Genomic DNA, 15,700 nt, shown 5'->3' with positions numbered 1-15,700 from the left:
CAGTTTTAAAGCAGAGAAGCTTCTCTCACGGGAAGCAGTGCTGACTGGAGTAACAACAGCAATCTTGCAAAGTCTGAATATCTCATGGAAAACCTCTTTGTAAGGCTCAAGAAACACAATAAAATCAAGCAAAGTAGATGGTCTGTCTAATCCACTTTTCACTCTCCTGTCAAGAAGTCGCTTGGTTTGGTGAACCTCATGTTTAAGGTCACTGAGGTCTGACTCAAAGGTCTGTGCAAAGGCAAACAGAGGCTCCTCATTTAAGAAAGTTGCGCTCTTTGGAACTGGACCCTCCTCTTTGCATCTTGAAATATCTGGAATACAAATAAAATGGTCATGGAAACACAGTTAAGGGATCCAGAAGATTATTAGATGATAACTGCAGCTAACTAGCAAGTTTCAGGTAAGTAGACCTACCACTGGGTCCTCTTGGACCAGCAAAGGCAGTGCTGGACACTGCTGGCTCTGGGTCTGGCTCTTCTGGCTCACCAACATCCTCGTCAGAATCGGAGGCCTCTGTGTCCTCCTTCGATGGAACTACATTGTATAGTGTAATCAAAATAAAAATGCAACCACCATTAAAAAAACAACACACATCAGTAACCAACATTTCAAAATATCTAAAACTAAAATTAATTACTGAACTGAGCATGTGACTGCTTCTGTCTATGCTCTGAACTGGTGATGATGGGCTGTGTTGTCCCTCACATTCTCTCTCCTGACTAGTCCCAGGATGGGAGCTGCCACCTATGTCTTCTGTGTCCTCCCTCAATGGAACCACATTGTATAAAAATAAAAAATATTAGTGTAATCAAAATGCAGCCACCATTAAAAAAACAACAACACACATTGTCAGTAACCAACACTTCAAAATAACTAAAACTTAACTTCAGGGTTCCTACACATTACACATTTCCTACACATAGCAAAATTCCATACTGTTTCCAGGCCCTAATTCCCAGACTTCTCGGTAAAAAAATTCAAATAATTTGTGACATTTGAGTAATTAGATGTGTATCATGTGAATAAATTATGCAATTAATCGTTTGTTTTCATTATTCTGAATTTGTATGCCATTATGTCACCAAATTATTTCCAGGAGACTGTAGCTAGGTACAGTAGTGCATACAAAATAATTAACACAAATATCATAAGATAACCCAGATAAGTATTAAGATAAATATATTTCCATACACAACTGTTTCCATTTTCCATACTTTTCCAGACCTGGAAATGTATAAAATCAAATTCCATACTTTTCCATACTTTCCATACTTGCGTAGAAACCCTGTAACTTAAAATTACTGAACTGAGCATGTGACTGCTTCTGTAGATGCTCTGACCTGGTGATGATGGGCTGTGTTGTGCTTCACATTCTCTCTCCTGACTAGTCCCAGGATGGGAGCTGCCAGGACTGCTGATGCCAGAGCTGAGTTCTGTCTGTCTGTCTGCCTTATCTTTGCCTGACTTGCTTCTCTTTAAAAAGAAGTCATATATCTTGTCCCCCTGTCTTTTCATTCTCAACTGACCCTATAAAAAAATAAGCCAGTCTTGTTACTCCTAGCATCACTTACAATCACACAATGTTATTAAATCCCCACTTCAAGCCTAAAAAATGTCAGGGCAAATAGACCACTGTAGATGTACAGTTGCAATCAAAATTATTCAACCCCCATTGCATATTAGGCTTATTGGCAAAATGTACAATTTTTCAGCTGTTTGCAATAAACAAAGTAGACAAGAACAGTTGAAATAGTTTAATAAAACTAATATTACCATGGGTTTTATCCAAATTCAATGCAAAATGCTACTTTTAATCACTACTGCAGTCTCAAAATTATTCAACCCCCTCTTTCAAGCACACCTGGTGCAACTAATCAAGGGCTTCATTAGTTCAGGTGTGCTTGTAGAACACATAAATACCTCAACTGGCTAGGGGTTTGTTGAGAGTGACGTTTGATTGCATGTTAGAAATATGGCTAAGTCAAAAGAATCCAGTCCAAAAAGTTCAGAAAAGAAATCATTACCTTGCACAAACAAGGAAAAGGATACAAAAAGATAGAAAAAGCTCTGAATGTTCCTAGAGATACAGCTGGAAGCATAGTTCGCAAGTTCAAAGTTAAAGGAACAGTGGCTACACTACCTGGACGTGGCAGAAAGAGGAAACTATCAGCGGCTGCCACCAGATTCCTGAGGAGGCAAGTGGTCAAAAACCCTCAAGTGACTGCAAAACACCTGCAGCAAGACTCGGTGGCAGCAGGCACTGAGGTTTCAGTTTGCACAATAAGGCACATACTAAACACTGAAGGGCTCCATGCCCGGACTCCAAGACGTACACCACTACTGACCCAAAAGCACAAGAAAAGTCAGCTCCAATATATTCAAAACCATATAAATAAGCCACAGAAGTTTTGGAATTCTGTTCTGTGGAGCGATGAAACAAAACTGGAACTTTTCGGGCCTATGCAACAGCGGTATGTCTGGAGGAAGAAGAATGAAGCATATGCTGAAAAGAACACCCTGCCTACAGTGAAGCATGGCGGTGGCTCAGTGATGCTCTGGGGCTGCTTTGCTGCCTCTGGCACTGGAAACCTGCAGCATGTGGAGGGCATGATGGATTCAGTCAAGTATTAGGAAATCTTAGGTAAAAACGTCATGTCGTCTGTGAGGAAGCTGAAGCTTGGGCGTCATTGGACCTTCCAAAAGGACAATGATCCCAAGCATACCTCAATGTCCACCAAGGCTTGGTTTCAGAAGAAGAAATGGAAGATTCTAGAGTGGCCGTCACAGTCGCCTGACTTGAACCCCATAGAAAATCTCTAGTGGGATTTGAAGAATGTGGTTGCAAAACGCACACCCAAGAATATTACTGAACTGGAGGCCATTGCCTATGAGGAATGGGCTAAGATTCCTCAGGAACGCTGTCTGAAGCTGGTGTCTGGCTATGCATCACGTTTGCAGCAGGTCATAACAGCAAAAGGGTGCTCTACTAAGTACTTAAGATGCTTGTCATGAAGGGGTTGAATAATTTTGAGACTGCAGTAGTCATTAAAAGTAGCATTTTGTGTTGAATTTGGATCAAAACCCTTGTAATATTAGTTTCATTGAACTACTTAAACAGTTCTTGTGTAATTTGTTTATTGCAAACAGCTGAGAAATTGTATACTTTGCCAATAGGCCTAATATGCAATGAGGGTTGAATAATTTTGATTGCAACTGTAAGTTTAATATTCAGACTTTTCAGCTAGTTGACAGGCTAGCTACCGTTCTCACGTTACATTTCATTTAAGCCAACAGAGCATGAAACAGCTAGCTGGCTGATTGTGTGCTAGTTTCATTCCTCTAAAATCATTGGAGAAACACGTAAATATAAATAAAAACCCGAATTAAATGTAGACGTTAATGTGGAGCGGCTGTTGGAAGCTGACACTGGTCATCTAGACGCCATGAGATGTAACGTTAACGTTAGCTTGATACCCGTGGCTCTCTGCTTGTAGCAAAACGATCTCCTATCTGAATACAAAAGTGATTTTACACAGTGACTCATTAGGACACCACCATAAAACTTACTTTAGAATGAGGATTTCACTGTCCATGAAGGCTATTTATCCTTCTTCTCTTCTTCTTTTTCGTCACTTTGTTGATCTCCTGTTCAAATCTGGCTCAAGGGACTCCAGCAACGATAAACGATCTTCCTCTTTTCTGTGGTGGTTCTTCTTCACCTAATGAAGGTGGATTACAACGCTTTGTGGTACATAGCGCCAACTACTGTACAGGAGGGACTTAGCAGTCAATAGGCATCACTGATTTCAAAATGCAACTGGCTCCTTTCAACAAGACGTGCGGTGCCGTGATATGTCAATCATCTGGGGTGGCACCTGGGGGGTCCAATCAGATTTCAGGGGGGTCCAGTGCTACCCCGGCCTCCCCTCTAGCTCCGCCTCTGCCTGGCAAGGCTATAAATTAGCACTGAGTTGTTGCTATGCTAGCCAGTACAAACCAAGCCCGATTTCACTGCTGTATTTTCGTTATGGCTGATACTGGGACAGGATCCGCAAAGCGAAAAAGGGTTCGAACAGAAGAACAAATAAAAGCAAGAAGGGAATCAGATAGAGCTAGGGTTAAAACACGGATAAACATTGGAAGTTCGTTTACGAGATGGAGAGCGTTGCGGGACTTGAAGGGATTCAAGTCAGATCCTGTAATTAGCCCTATTCCTCCTAGACAGGTATGTAACTTCTATTTCATTTATGAAATGTATTGCGTGACGTCCCTGCTGAAAAAACCAGCTTAGACCAGCTTAGGGTGGTTGATGGTTTTAGATGGTTTTAGCTGGTTTAACAGGCTGGTTGATGGTTTTAGATGGTCTTAGCTGGTGGGTTTAGATGGTTTTAGCTGGTAAAACTGGCTGGTTGATGGTTTTAGATGGTCTTAGTGGGTTTAGCTGGTTGATGGTTTTAGATGGTCTTAGCTGGTTGAACAGGTTGGATGATGGTTTCAGATGGTCTTAGCTGGTAGAATAGGGTGGTTGATGGTTTTAGCTGGTTGATGGTTTTAGCTGGTCTTAGCTGGTTCAATAGGCTGGTTGATGGTTTTAGCTGGTCTTAGCTGGTTCAATAGGCTGGTTGATGGTTTTAGCTGGTCTTAGCTGGTTCAATAGGCTGGTTGATGGTTTTAGCTGGTTGATGGTCTAAGCTGGTTGAATAGGGTGGTTGATGGTTTTAGATGGTGTTAACTGGTTGATGGTCTGAGCTGCTTGAAAAGGCTGGTTGATGGTTTAAGATGGTATAAAATGGTTGATGGAATAAGATGGTTAAACAGGCTGGCAAAGCTGGACCAGACTCGTCAACCAGCCATGTTACGCTAAGAAGGTAGGGTGCTGCTGTAAATTCATCTAAATCCTAAAAGACACTATCTACCACCCACCTGATGAATCTCACATGAATTAGGGCTGGTGGTAGCGCCTCACGACCGAAGAGTCCTGAACATCTTTTCCCCCAGGCTCAACCAGCAAAAGCAACCTCCCCTGAGCTTGCCAACAATCCCCCCTAGCTAACACTACTTCCAATAGCAATGCCTGAATACTGTCAATGTTCCTTTATTACATGTGCCACAGTCTTTCCAATTGGATTGAGTAAGTAGCTTAAGTGTTACTGCACCGACCAGACTGCTGTGATTGTCAAATGAAAACAATAGTTTGGTAGATTATCATATTGTCAACTACCAGATTGTCAATATTTGTATTTATAGTTGACCGCACATTGTAGGGACAATCTGTAAAATGTGACAATAAATCGATTCCATGTTCCAACACTAGAAGCAGTACTCCTGAGCTGATCCCCGCCCATTAGTGTATTTTTTCTGAGGCCCAAGTGTTAAAATATGGCAGCTGGAGCTGTGTTGCATCTACCTAGAGGTCACCTAAAATCACCTGGGAGGATGGGCTTGAGTGTGACTGGCAGACACTCCAATGCCTTCAAAGGAAAAGTCAAATTACAACTGGACACAGCAAAAATTGCAGACATTCTTGGTGAGCACCAACTTGGAGGAAATAACTTGATACATTAACCCAAAAGTCTTTGTGTTCATATATAATCCAAAAAACTTCAACCAAAAAACTTCAAAATAAAGGATGCACACCATTGTGCCATGCCCAAGCCATATCCGAAAGCTTAGGCCGATCTGACAAACAGTCAGAGAGATGCGAGCCACAGACAGACACACAGGCGCTTCTTGCTTTATAGATAGATAACCAAAACAATTTAAGCCTATAGGCCTTTTGCGCAACAGCCATTCTGACAGCAGATACTTTCACATGTGAGCCAGACTGACATATGTGTAAATTTGGAAATACAGGCCGGGCATTTCATTTATTTATTTTATTTTATTTTTTATTTTATTTATTTATTTATTTTCTATTTAACACAATAATAACACTAAAAGAGCCAGGAGAAAACCAACATTTGGGGAAATTAGCTTGTCTAATAACTTTTGCAGAGTAAGCTACACTGACATAGTACCATCAGTGTATTTTGGCACTTTTAAGGAAGGAAGCAAGTCAGCTAGCTGGTTCAATGTTAAATGAGCTAGCTAGCAAATTTAAAGGTTTTGAACAAGCTAATTTCCCAAAATGTTGGTATTTTGCCATAGCAAAAGATGTTAAATCAACATTGAGTTATGGTCAAAAAGGTTGATTTTTAGTTAAGGTTTAAAAATCAATGGTTGATCAACCTTCTAAAATTTTTATGTTGAAAATATATCATTGAATCCACATTGTATGATGGTTGAGATTGTAGATTGAAATGCCAACACTGAATCAATATTGTTTTACTAATGCTGTTTCAATCATAGACTGAACTAGGTGAGACCATATAATGAGAGGGTGGGGGGGTCTCATACATTTTAATTTAAGCACCTTTTGCTGTGGACGTACCTTTTTACTATCTTAAAGTCTTCTGAAGGTTTGTGTGTAATTTATAATGACAAAGACATCTAAAAGGTGCTTTTGAACAGTGACAGCAAGGAGTGGAACAGCCCAACACTCCAAACTTTAAACCTAGTGAAATGGTACATCCCAGGTAACGTTAAACAGCCGCCAAGAAGGAGCTGGGTTTGCCGTTCCGTTTGCCAAGAAGAAGAAGCAGCCATTTTCCTCCTCCTCCCCTTTGCCCATGCTCGGCTACTGCTCAAGTAAGTTGGGAATATTACTGATTTTATTGATTCTACAAATGATAACTGCCGCTTTTGTGCTTAACGGAGTTTATTAAATTTTTTAACGTTTTGTTTTAACGTTACCTGGCACATTTCGAGCATACAGCATCAGTTTAGCCACATCAGTTTTAGCTAACAGTGCATTTTGGCTAACGATAACTTCCCAGATAGCACACATACATCTGGCCGACGTCGGCCTGAGGACGACACATCGGCCCTGAATTTATAATGTCTGACAAGCGTCGGCCGCATGGGCGGATATCTTTAAATTTAATACTCTTTTGTCCCAGCTCATCAAACGTCTCTGTTACGTCGGCTTTGGGTCGGCCCAGTGCCGTAGAATGTCTGCCCACATACGGAAGTCGCCGCAGAGGCGGGATTTCATCTCCGCGATGTTTGTTCGGAACTGAGCTCGCACACAACATCTCATCGCAGTTGGTTTCAGGTAAGCAAACTGGAATAAACTGGCAGAAAATAGCTTTGTTGTTTCTTCTGTGACCGTTAAAAGAGGTTCCTGGTGAGTGGTGAGGCATGACTGGGTGTATATAGCTTAGCACATGTCCCCACCAACTAACGTTATCTTTCGTTAGCTGTTAGCTAGTTTAGCGGTTTAGCTCATGTTATGCTAACAGGCTACAACTGTGGTGTTTTCATTTTATTTTCCCTAGTTGACGTTATCTGCTCATCTGGTTATCGTGAGCACTCGTTTTGGGTTAAAGTGGAAGTGCCCGGAGCTGCCACCCGTGGTCCCGCGGCCCCCCAGCCTGACCTCTGGGGCCCTGGACGTGTGCTCAAGTGTCTGGGAGAGGAGCGGAGAGGAGCACGGAGGTCAGGCGGGGCGGGCCGACACTGTGTATCCCAGAACGGGTGCTGAAGTGTCGGCGAGACCAGCAGAGAGGAGCGCGGAGGAAAGTTGAAGTTGACACTTGTTAAACGTTAGCTTGCTAGTTCGCTGCTGCTGCTGCTACTACTACTCAAATCCATGTTCACCCACACCTGTTCACACTGCGCGGACTTGGAACACAACAACACGAAATTCCACACCGTGTACGTACCGCGCCTGTGTGTATGGTTTGAGCGCGGAAAAGCGCTGCGCAAATATTCCGCAAATCCGTCCCACATTTCCGTATCGCGGCAGTGAGAATGAACCTTTATGCTTTCTAAGATAGCAGTGAGGACCGGTGAGGACGCCCTGTGCTAAGGTTACTGTAGGACAGTGTGTTTCAAACTTGGGGTCGGGACCCCACGTGGGGTCGCCTGGAATTCAAATGGGGTCCTCTGAAATTTGTAACAAGTGAAATAAATAAATGGAATAAATAGAATAAAATAAAATTATAATAAAAACCACACATAATTTAAAACAACTGTATACTGCATTTTCATACATGAAATAGCCTAAATGTGGTATAAAACTAACGGTTATTTTCAACATAATATAAAAAAAACTATTACATCATTGAAAAATCAATTTTCGCATAAGATTGTCTGTGTTTTGAATGTCTTAAGTCTTTCTAACTGTCACTCAGTATTTTGATGTCAGTAGTGTGATTTAATTTATGGAGCAAAGTGAAAAAACAGCAGATGTTTTTGCTTTATTTTACGTTTATTCTATTTTCAGTTTATATTTGTTTTGTTTGTTCATTACTACTGTGACTACATGCTACTAAAATGCTGATGAAAAATCACATGAGGCCATAATGATATGTGTATAGCAAATTAAAACAGTAAAAAGCAATTCACTGGCACTGGACACTGATTTACATTGATTACATTACATTGATTTTGTCAGATAAATCTCTTTATTGCAACAATTATTTTTTGTGGTATTGCAACATAAAAAATTAACCCATTCTGTTTTTCTTTCAGCCTCCAATACAAGCCACTTCCAAGAGGAGCAGAAGTTACAGCCAAGTAAACAATTTGGATGTATATATATATATATATATATATATATACATATATCCCAACAGATATAGCAGGATCCAGTTCGAGGCAATACACCCCCCACAGTCGCCCTCAACATCCACAAAATGGTATGTGATAGCACTCCTCACTAATAACCACAATTTATTAATTTAGAGCATGTAAAATAAAATTATTTGAACAAATTAGATTAGTCTTGTTTTTGTGTATCTGTTGGAACCTTTGTTTTTCCTACCTCCAGACATCTTAAGAGGGAACTAAAATATGTATAGAAATGTTTTTTGTGATCAAAACTAAAGTGGGCTGAGGTGGGGATTATATGTGGGTGGCCATGGCAGACTTGAAGTTAAATAATGCCTTTCAGTGTGTGCAGTGATTAAGGTGCGTGGATGCTTGTTTTATACTAGGTGTTAAGCACACAGATGCAAGGTCAAAGTCAGTACACCAGGCAGCTTTTGAAAGGCAAGTCTATTTCAAATTGTGTAATTCCTTAGTAATTTGCAAGTTTTACTTTCTCTCTTACTAACAATTTTCTTTTTTTTTCTTTTCTTTTTTTTTTTTTTTAAAGACCTTTCCATCGAGAAGATGACCACAATGCTCGCTGAAGTAGTAGTGGTAGTAAAGGAAATGTCAAGAGATGTGCAGTTCATCAAAAGTGAACTGGCAGATGCCAGATTTACTCCAGGTGGTCACAGGGGACCAGCGCCAGGCACAACCCTTGAGATGACTCCCATTGACCTGCCGATCATGAATGAAGACAACTTCAATGAGGCAGAATCATCACTGAAGAATGAATCAGTTTGTCAAAGCATGGTAATTTATTTGACAAACTGAACTGCAATATACTTAACACCTTACAATCTACTGCCTGTACAGTATCATAGAAAAAAAAAATATAAACATAGGAAACAACTTCATATATCACAGCCCAGTATGAGCTAAGGGTGGGAATCTCTGGGTACCTCACGATTCAATTCCTTCCTTACCGGCCTAGGGACTATGGGTGGAAATTAGCAAAGCTGCTATAACCTGGCATCTTTTCTTGTTCCTACAAGATTAATGTTTATTTGTGCATTGTTCCTGTTTTAAATAAATACATTTCTATTCTATTCTATTCTGATTGAGAGGGCCACGATTCGATGATAAAATGATTCTTGATGCAAAAATAAAAGGATTCCTGTGTGGGCAGCATCATGATGACAACCACTTCTCTCTCTCATCTCTAGATTGCTCGCTTGGCTTTGGTTGGGGGCACCTCATCAGACTCTATGATCAGACGGATGCTGTCACCTGCCTTGACCAACTCCCTGGCCTGTCATTTCAACTGGGCTGGCAAAGGAAACAAGCAGCCATTCAGTCGAACAGTGATGCAAGACTGCATGTTTGGTATGTTTGCTCACCTGAAAATGGTTTACTGGCAGGAGGTCCGCGGGGTCTTGCAAAGTATTAAAAGTTGATAAATCAATTTTGGGGAAATTAAGACCCTTAAAGTATTAAAAAGTCTTATCACGACTTAAAGAGGTCTTAAATTTTGAAGGTATTTTTCTGAATTAGCTGTCTAAAGAGTTTGAGTCCTCAAAAACATTGTGAAAGTGCGTGAATTTATTTGTTTTATTAAAAAACAACTATTATGTGTGCCAGAGCGCACTCGGGCAAAAATTCAGAGGCACAAACGACTTTTCAAAAGACCAGAGAGCACACAAAGTACACTCTGGCGCTCTCAGGGCATATCATGAATAAAAAAAAAAAAGTAAAATAAACTTTGCCTTTAATTTATTCTCCCAGCCTATTTGAATTCTGTTGTATAATAGTGGTCTATAGTCTTTATCACAAACTAAAACTGTTAAGTTAAAGGTGTCACTGATGTAAACGGTTACAGCTCAAAGTGGCGGTGAGGTATTGAAATTAACGTCAAGATTCCTGTGTATTCCCTGACTGGGTTAAGTTTAGGGAGGTGGTGTTTGTAGTTAATGACTATTCGCGGATTATGGATTTGTACAGCAGAGTGGCATATTTTCAAGTAAGAGGAAATTATAATATTAGACAAATACAAAGAAACACAAAATCCAACCTAAAGACACTACATTAATTATTACAGCTGCCAAAAATCTCAGACACTAAATCTGTCAATCATTTATTTTAATTTTATTTTTTATTCATTTATTTGACAGGGACAGTACATGTTAATAAACAAAACTGTAAACATGTCAGAATTAGCCAAAAGGCTAGTTTTCGTCTATAGTACCTGGCCACATGTAAAGTTGGCATCCTAAAAATGAAAATAAAAGCACAGTTTATCACAATCATGTTCAGTAAATATGTTTGTTCAGCACACTGATATAAATGTATTCATTTATTTATTTATATGTCATCTCTTTCAGCTGCTGCTCGACAGTTTGACCGCAAACTATCCTACCTAGACTTGAGCAATACCGTTAAAAAGTGGCTGCGTTGTGCTCCAGAGCGGGAGGGAGGCATCACAAGGACACTGTTATTCCACTGACACTGTTCCCCCCAATGTTATTTTGTGATTTTTGTGAAACCTTTTCGTGATTTGGGGATGACAGACCTGGTAGTTTAAAGCTATGACAGACCTGGTACTGTAGTTTAAAGTTGTCATTTTGTGAAATATTTACGTAATGTTTGTGGAGATGACAGAGCTGGTAGTTTAAAGCTAATGGACCTGGTACTTTAAAGCTGTCATTTTGTGAAATGTTTACTAACTTTTGCTGTCAGTTTGAAATGTTGACAGAATGTTTGTGGGGATGACAGACCTGGTAGTTTAACATGCTGACAAAGATACTGCTAGCTTCAAGCTTTTGTGAAATGTTTCCAGAATGTGTTTTAGAATAAACGGGAACATTAAAAACCTGTTTTCAATCTTTTTTCTTATCTTTTTTTTTCAGTTAATTTTTCTTAATTAATTAATTAATTAATTAATTATTTTTTTAACTTGAATAATTATTAATAAATAAATAAATAAATATTCTAATGTTGAGGTGTGCTCGGATTATTTGAATTGCGGTAGCCTAATTGGTGATCAGCCTTACCAGCTTACACCATCCTGACCAGCTAAGACCAGCCTGACCAGCTAAGACCAGCCCGGCCAGTTAAGACCAGCCCGACCTGCTAGTCTGACCAGCCAAGACCAGCCTGACCAGCTAAGACCAGCCCGGCCAGCTAAGACCAGCCTGACCAGCCAAGACCAGCCTGACCAGCCAAGACCAGCTTGACCAGCCAAGACCAACCTGACCAGCCAAGACCAGCCTAACCAGCTCATACCACCCTGACCAGCTAAGACCAGCTTGATCAGACCAGCCAAGACCAGCCAACACCAGCTAGACCAGCCAAGACCAGTTAAGACCAGCTGACCAAAACCTAGCTAAAACCATCAAACCATCAAACCAGCTAAGACCAGCTTGACCAGCCTAAGCTGGTCTACGCTGTTTTTTTTCAGCAGGGGTTGTTTACACCAATACATGAATTTATGTTGTTACAAAAAAGCTGGCTACCAACTGACTAACTGTTAGCTCTAGCTGCTAACGTTACACTCATAAAAACATTTCTGGTTGTTAGTCATTATCCGGCCTAAACTTCTGCTTGACTGAACTTAGATTGTAGTTTCGATTTAATTATGATGACACAGCAGAAACTGGTAAACAATGACAACCAGCTTAGGTCACGCATCTATTTCAGCTGTATGGTATGCAACAGCCGAAATGCAACGATGCATCGGTAATGTCCTCTGTCATTGTAAATGAATTAATTTATTTCATAGAACAAAGCATTCATCATTATCATTGTGACTTTGATGTAACGCCAGCTCTGTAGCACTGTGGGTAGTACACGCTTCCCTCTATGAACATATTTTTTGCTTCTTCTTGCCCATTGTTGCTGTCTGCTACCTAGCTTTAGCTGTCGGTTGACTATGTTGGGATTCACAGGACCACAGATGATTTATCATTTGGTAAAATCATCACTGGACATTTAAAGGCTTTTTCCTCTGCATGCTCTTTGTCTTCAAACAAAGAGAGCTAGGTGACACCCATCTCCACAGGATGTCTCACCTCACACCTCAGTGAGACACAAGTCTCACAACTTGATTGGACAGTACTGTTACAGTGACATGCCCCGCTGTGATGTCACCAAACTCTAAGCTAAGTCCTGCTCCTTTCAAGCCTTCTCTCTCTTGCTCTACAGCTGCATAGCAGCTCACACCTTTTTCTGGCTGGGCCTGGACCAGCACAGAGGCCAAGACCCTTGCTCCATAGCCCAAACCACTAAAGGGAGGGCAATTGATCATAGACTCTCTTGCAAACACAAGGTTTGCAACTAGCTTTCCAGCAACAAGGAACTAAGTGAGTTAGCACCCAGCGTCTAACTCTGCTAAACCCTGAGTGACCAGCTTCCTCGGAGTTTCACCTTTGGAACAAAGGACACAACAAAGACTGCACCTGGAACCATCTTTCCAGCCTTCTTCTGCCGGCTAACAAAGCAGCACACCACCAACTGACTCTTTCTCCCATCCATTCAAGGATCGGTAACGTAACAACTGGGCATAGCTTATCACAGCTTTACAGGCTAAGCAAGACTGTTTAACTTGTTGTATGTGATTTAATGCTGTTTACTGAGTTATTGTTGTGATAGTTTGCAGTTAGGTCATTGATTAGTTGGCTTCGCCAAAGCTAAGTGTTTAGTTTGCTAATACTGTTCACAAACAGATTCTTGCACACAACTAAACAATCTCTGCACTAATCCAGACCGTTTACAACACAAATCACATTCACATAGACTCATTAACAAACAGGCTTTCAACAGAGCTACACCCAAACAAGCATCTCAAAGTTCCCACTTCTTTTCCTTTGTCTTTGTCCTGACCACACGGTCAGACAAACACCTCCCGCAACCTGAAGCCAGCTTTGATTCGGCCATCTTGTAGTTCCCTGTTGTCAGCCATTTTGTTTTGCAGGCCAAATGGCTCTTTGATCACCACACCCGCCTTTATCTTTCTCTTTTCTCTCTCTCTCACTCACACACACACACACACACACATATACACACCAAGCTTGTATACAGAAGAATTATAGAATTTGTGTGTTTTGGTTTGCTTTGCTAGTTTGTGAATAAATATAATTCTTTGGAATCATACCTGCTGTCTGTTTAATGTTGCACAAGCGTGAATGAGTAGTCAACCTCTGCTGTGTCAAGAACTCCGAAATCCTTCAGGCGTTACTGTTAATTTTGGTTGTTGTCATTAATTTAATTATTAATCAAAACTCCAAATTAATAGTTTAGCGTATGTAGTGTAATGTACTGATTTACTTTTTTTTTCTTTTTCTACAACTAAACACAGAAAAACTGAGATAGTTGTTTTTGGCCCCAAAGAACAAAGATCAATAGTCAGTGCTCATCTTGACGCCATGACACTAAAACCTACAAATCAAGCCAGAAATCTTGGTGTAGTTCTGGACTCAGACCTAAATTTCAATAGTTACATTAAGACAATTACTAAATCAGCCTACTACCACCTTAAAAACATAGCAAGAATAAAAGAATTTCTGTCTAAACAAGATACAGAAAAACTTGTTCATGCTTTCATTTTCAGCAGGCTGGACTATTGTAACGGTGTCTTTACAGGCCTGAGTAAAAAATCAATCAGACAACTGCAGCTCGTCCAGAATGCTGCTGCATCACACCAGTGCTTAAATCACTGCACTGGCTTCCTGTGTGTCAAAAGATAGAATTTAAAATCTTGTTACTTGTCTATAAAGCACTAAATGGTCTCGGGCCTAAATACATTTCTGATATACTTGTACGTTATGAAGCATCCAGACCCCTCAGATCATCTGGAACAGGTTTACTCAGTGTTCCCAGGATCAAAACCAAACAAGGTGAAGCAGCCTTTAGTTTCTATGCTCCCCGACTGTGGAACAAACTTCCAGAATATCTGAGGTCGGCTGAAACTGTCAACTCATTTAAATCAGGGCTTAAAACATTACTATTTACTGCAGCTTATCAGTGAACTAGATATGTAACTTATTGTTAGGATAATGTGTAGCTATTGTTTTTATATTTGTCTGCTGTTGCTTTTGCTTTATGTTTGCTTTTTAAATGCATTTTCTGCACTGTTTTTCTTGCTTTTAGCTTTTGTTTTTAATGATCTATTGTTCCTTTAATGTTTTATCTTAACGTATTTCTCTTGTAAAGCACATTGAATTGCCTTGTGTATGAATGGTGCTATATAAATAAAATTGCCTTGTCTTGCCTTGCCTTACTGAAGAGTTATACTGTACCTTTAAGTTGACTTTTAAAAGATACGTGTTGAAGCAATGTACTCTGTGCAACTGACAAATCACACACTGGGTTATTATTTCATGTATTCTTATGACACACATACACTCATTGAGCACTTAAGCAATGTGGTGGAGAAATACCTAGGATTCGCTGTGTATCATTTCTAAAACCACTGGTGGAAAGTTAGGGAAATTACAGCTTGTCCTGATATGACCCTAGAGGAGGCGGGGTTAGACTGCCCAGAAAAGCATTATATGGTGGAATTGGCTCCAAGGGAGAAAAGGAGAGTGGGGATACTATTATGAATGAGTGCAAGGATTAAAGCAGCCATCAGGGGGAGACAAGAGAAATGTGACACCGTTATGTTTCAGCTCCAAGGGGGAAGGATTAAGAAAAAGACGACTCAGCAGAAATCTTCACAATAAAAGCGAAGTGCGCAAACAATGAGTCAAGCTCCGGAACAGGACTGGAATTTCTTTGAGTTGTGATGTGTTTGTTGCCTGCGAGCACATTGAACTCAGTTGCATCTGATTCTACGTGTCTCCAGTGATTTTTTGCCTCTAAGTATTTGAGTTTTTGATATCTAATAGAAAACAACGAAAGTCCGTTCGAGAAAAAAGGAACGAGGTCACAACCTTTCTGGCCCAACTCCAGACCCTTTGACTTTTGTTTCTACACATATTTTATGAGACTGATGTCTTTAAAACTGGCTATCATTTTTCCCTTTACGGGAATGGTGCCCCATGAGGTGATTTAATGTTAATTAAGTCAC

The 15,700-nt window shown here is 40.3% G+C and overlaps 1 protein-coding gene across 1 annotated transcript; it reads left to right on the top strand.

Moving 5' to 3' along the window:
* Window positions 1-6,577: 6,577 nt before the first annotated feature.
* Window positions 6,578-11,137, top strand: LOC144463923 (uncharacterized). The gene is made up of 6 exons (XM_078169673.1): window positions 6,578-6,690; window positions 8,578-8,622; window positions 8,682-8,744; window positions 9,203-9,447; window positions 9,861-10,020; window positions 11,016-11,137. The coding sequence occupies exons 1-6, from the start codon at window positions 6,672-6,674 to the stop codon at window positions 11,135-11,137; spliced, it is 654 nt and encodes a 217-aa protein (XP_078025799.1). The 5' UTR covers window positions 6,578-6,671.
* The last annotated feature ends 4,563 nt before the right edge of the window (window positions 11,138-15,700 follow it).

This window comes from Epinephelus lanceolatus, chromosome 7, assembly GCF_041903045.1.
Source record: "Epinephelus lanceolatus isolate andai-2023 chromosome 7, ASM4190304v1, whole genome shotgun sequence".
In the NCBI taxonomy this organism is placed as follows: Eukaryota; Metazoa; Chordata; class Actinopteri; order Perciformes; family Serranidae; genus Epinephelus; species Epinephelus lanceolatus.
Note: the sequence above shows the minus strand (reverse complement) of the source record. Positions and strands in the feature narration are given on the sequence as shown.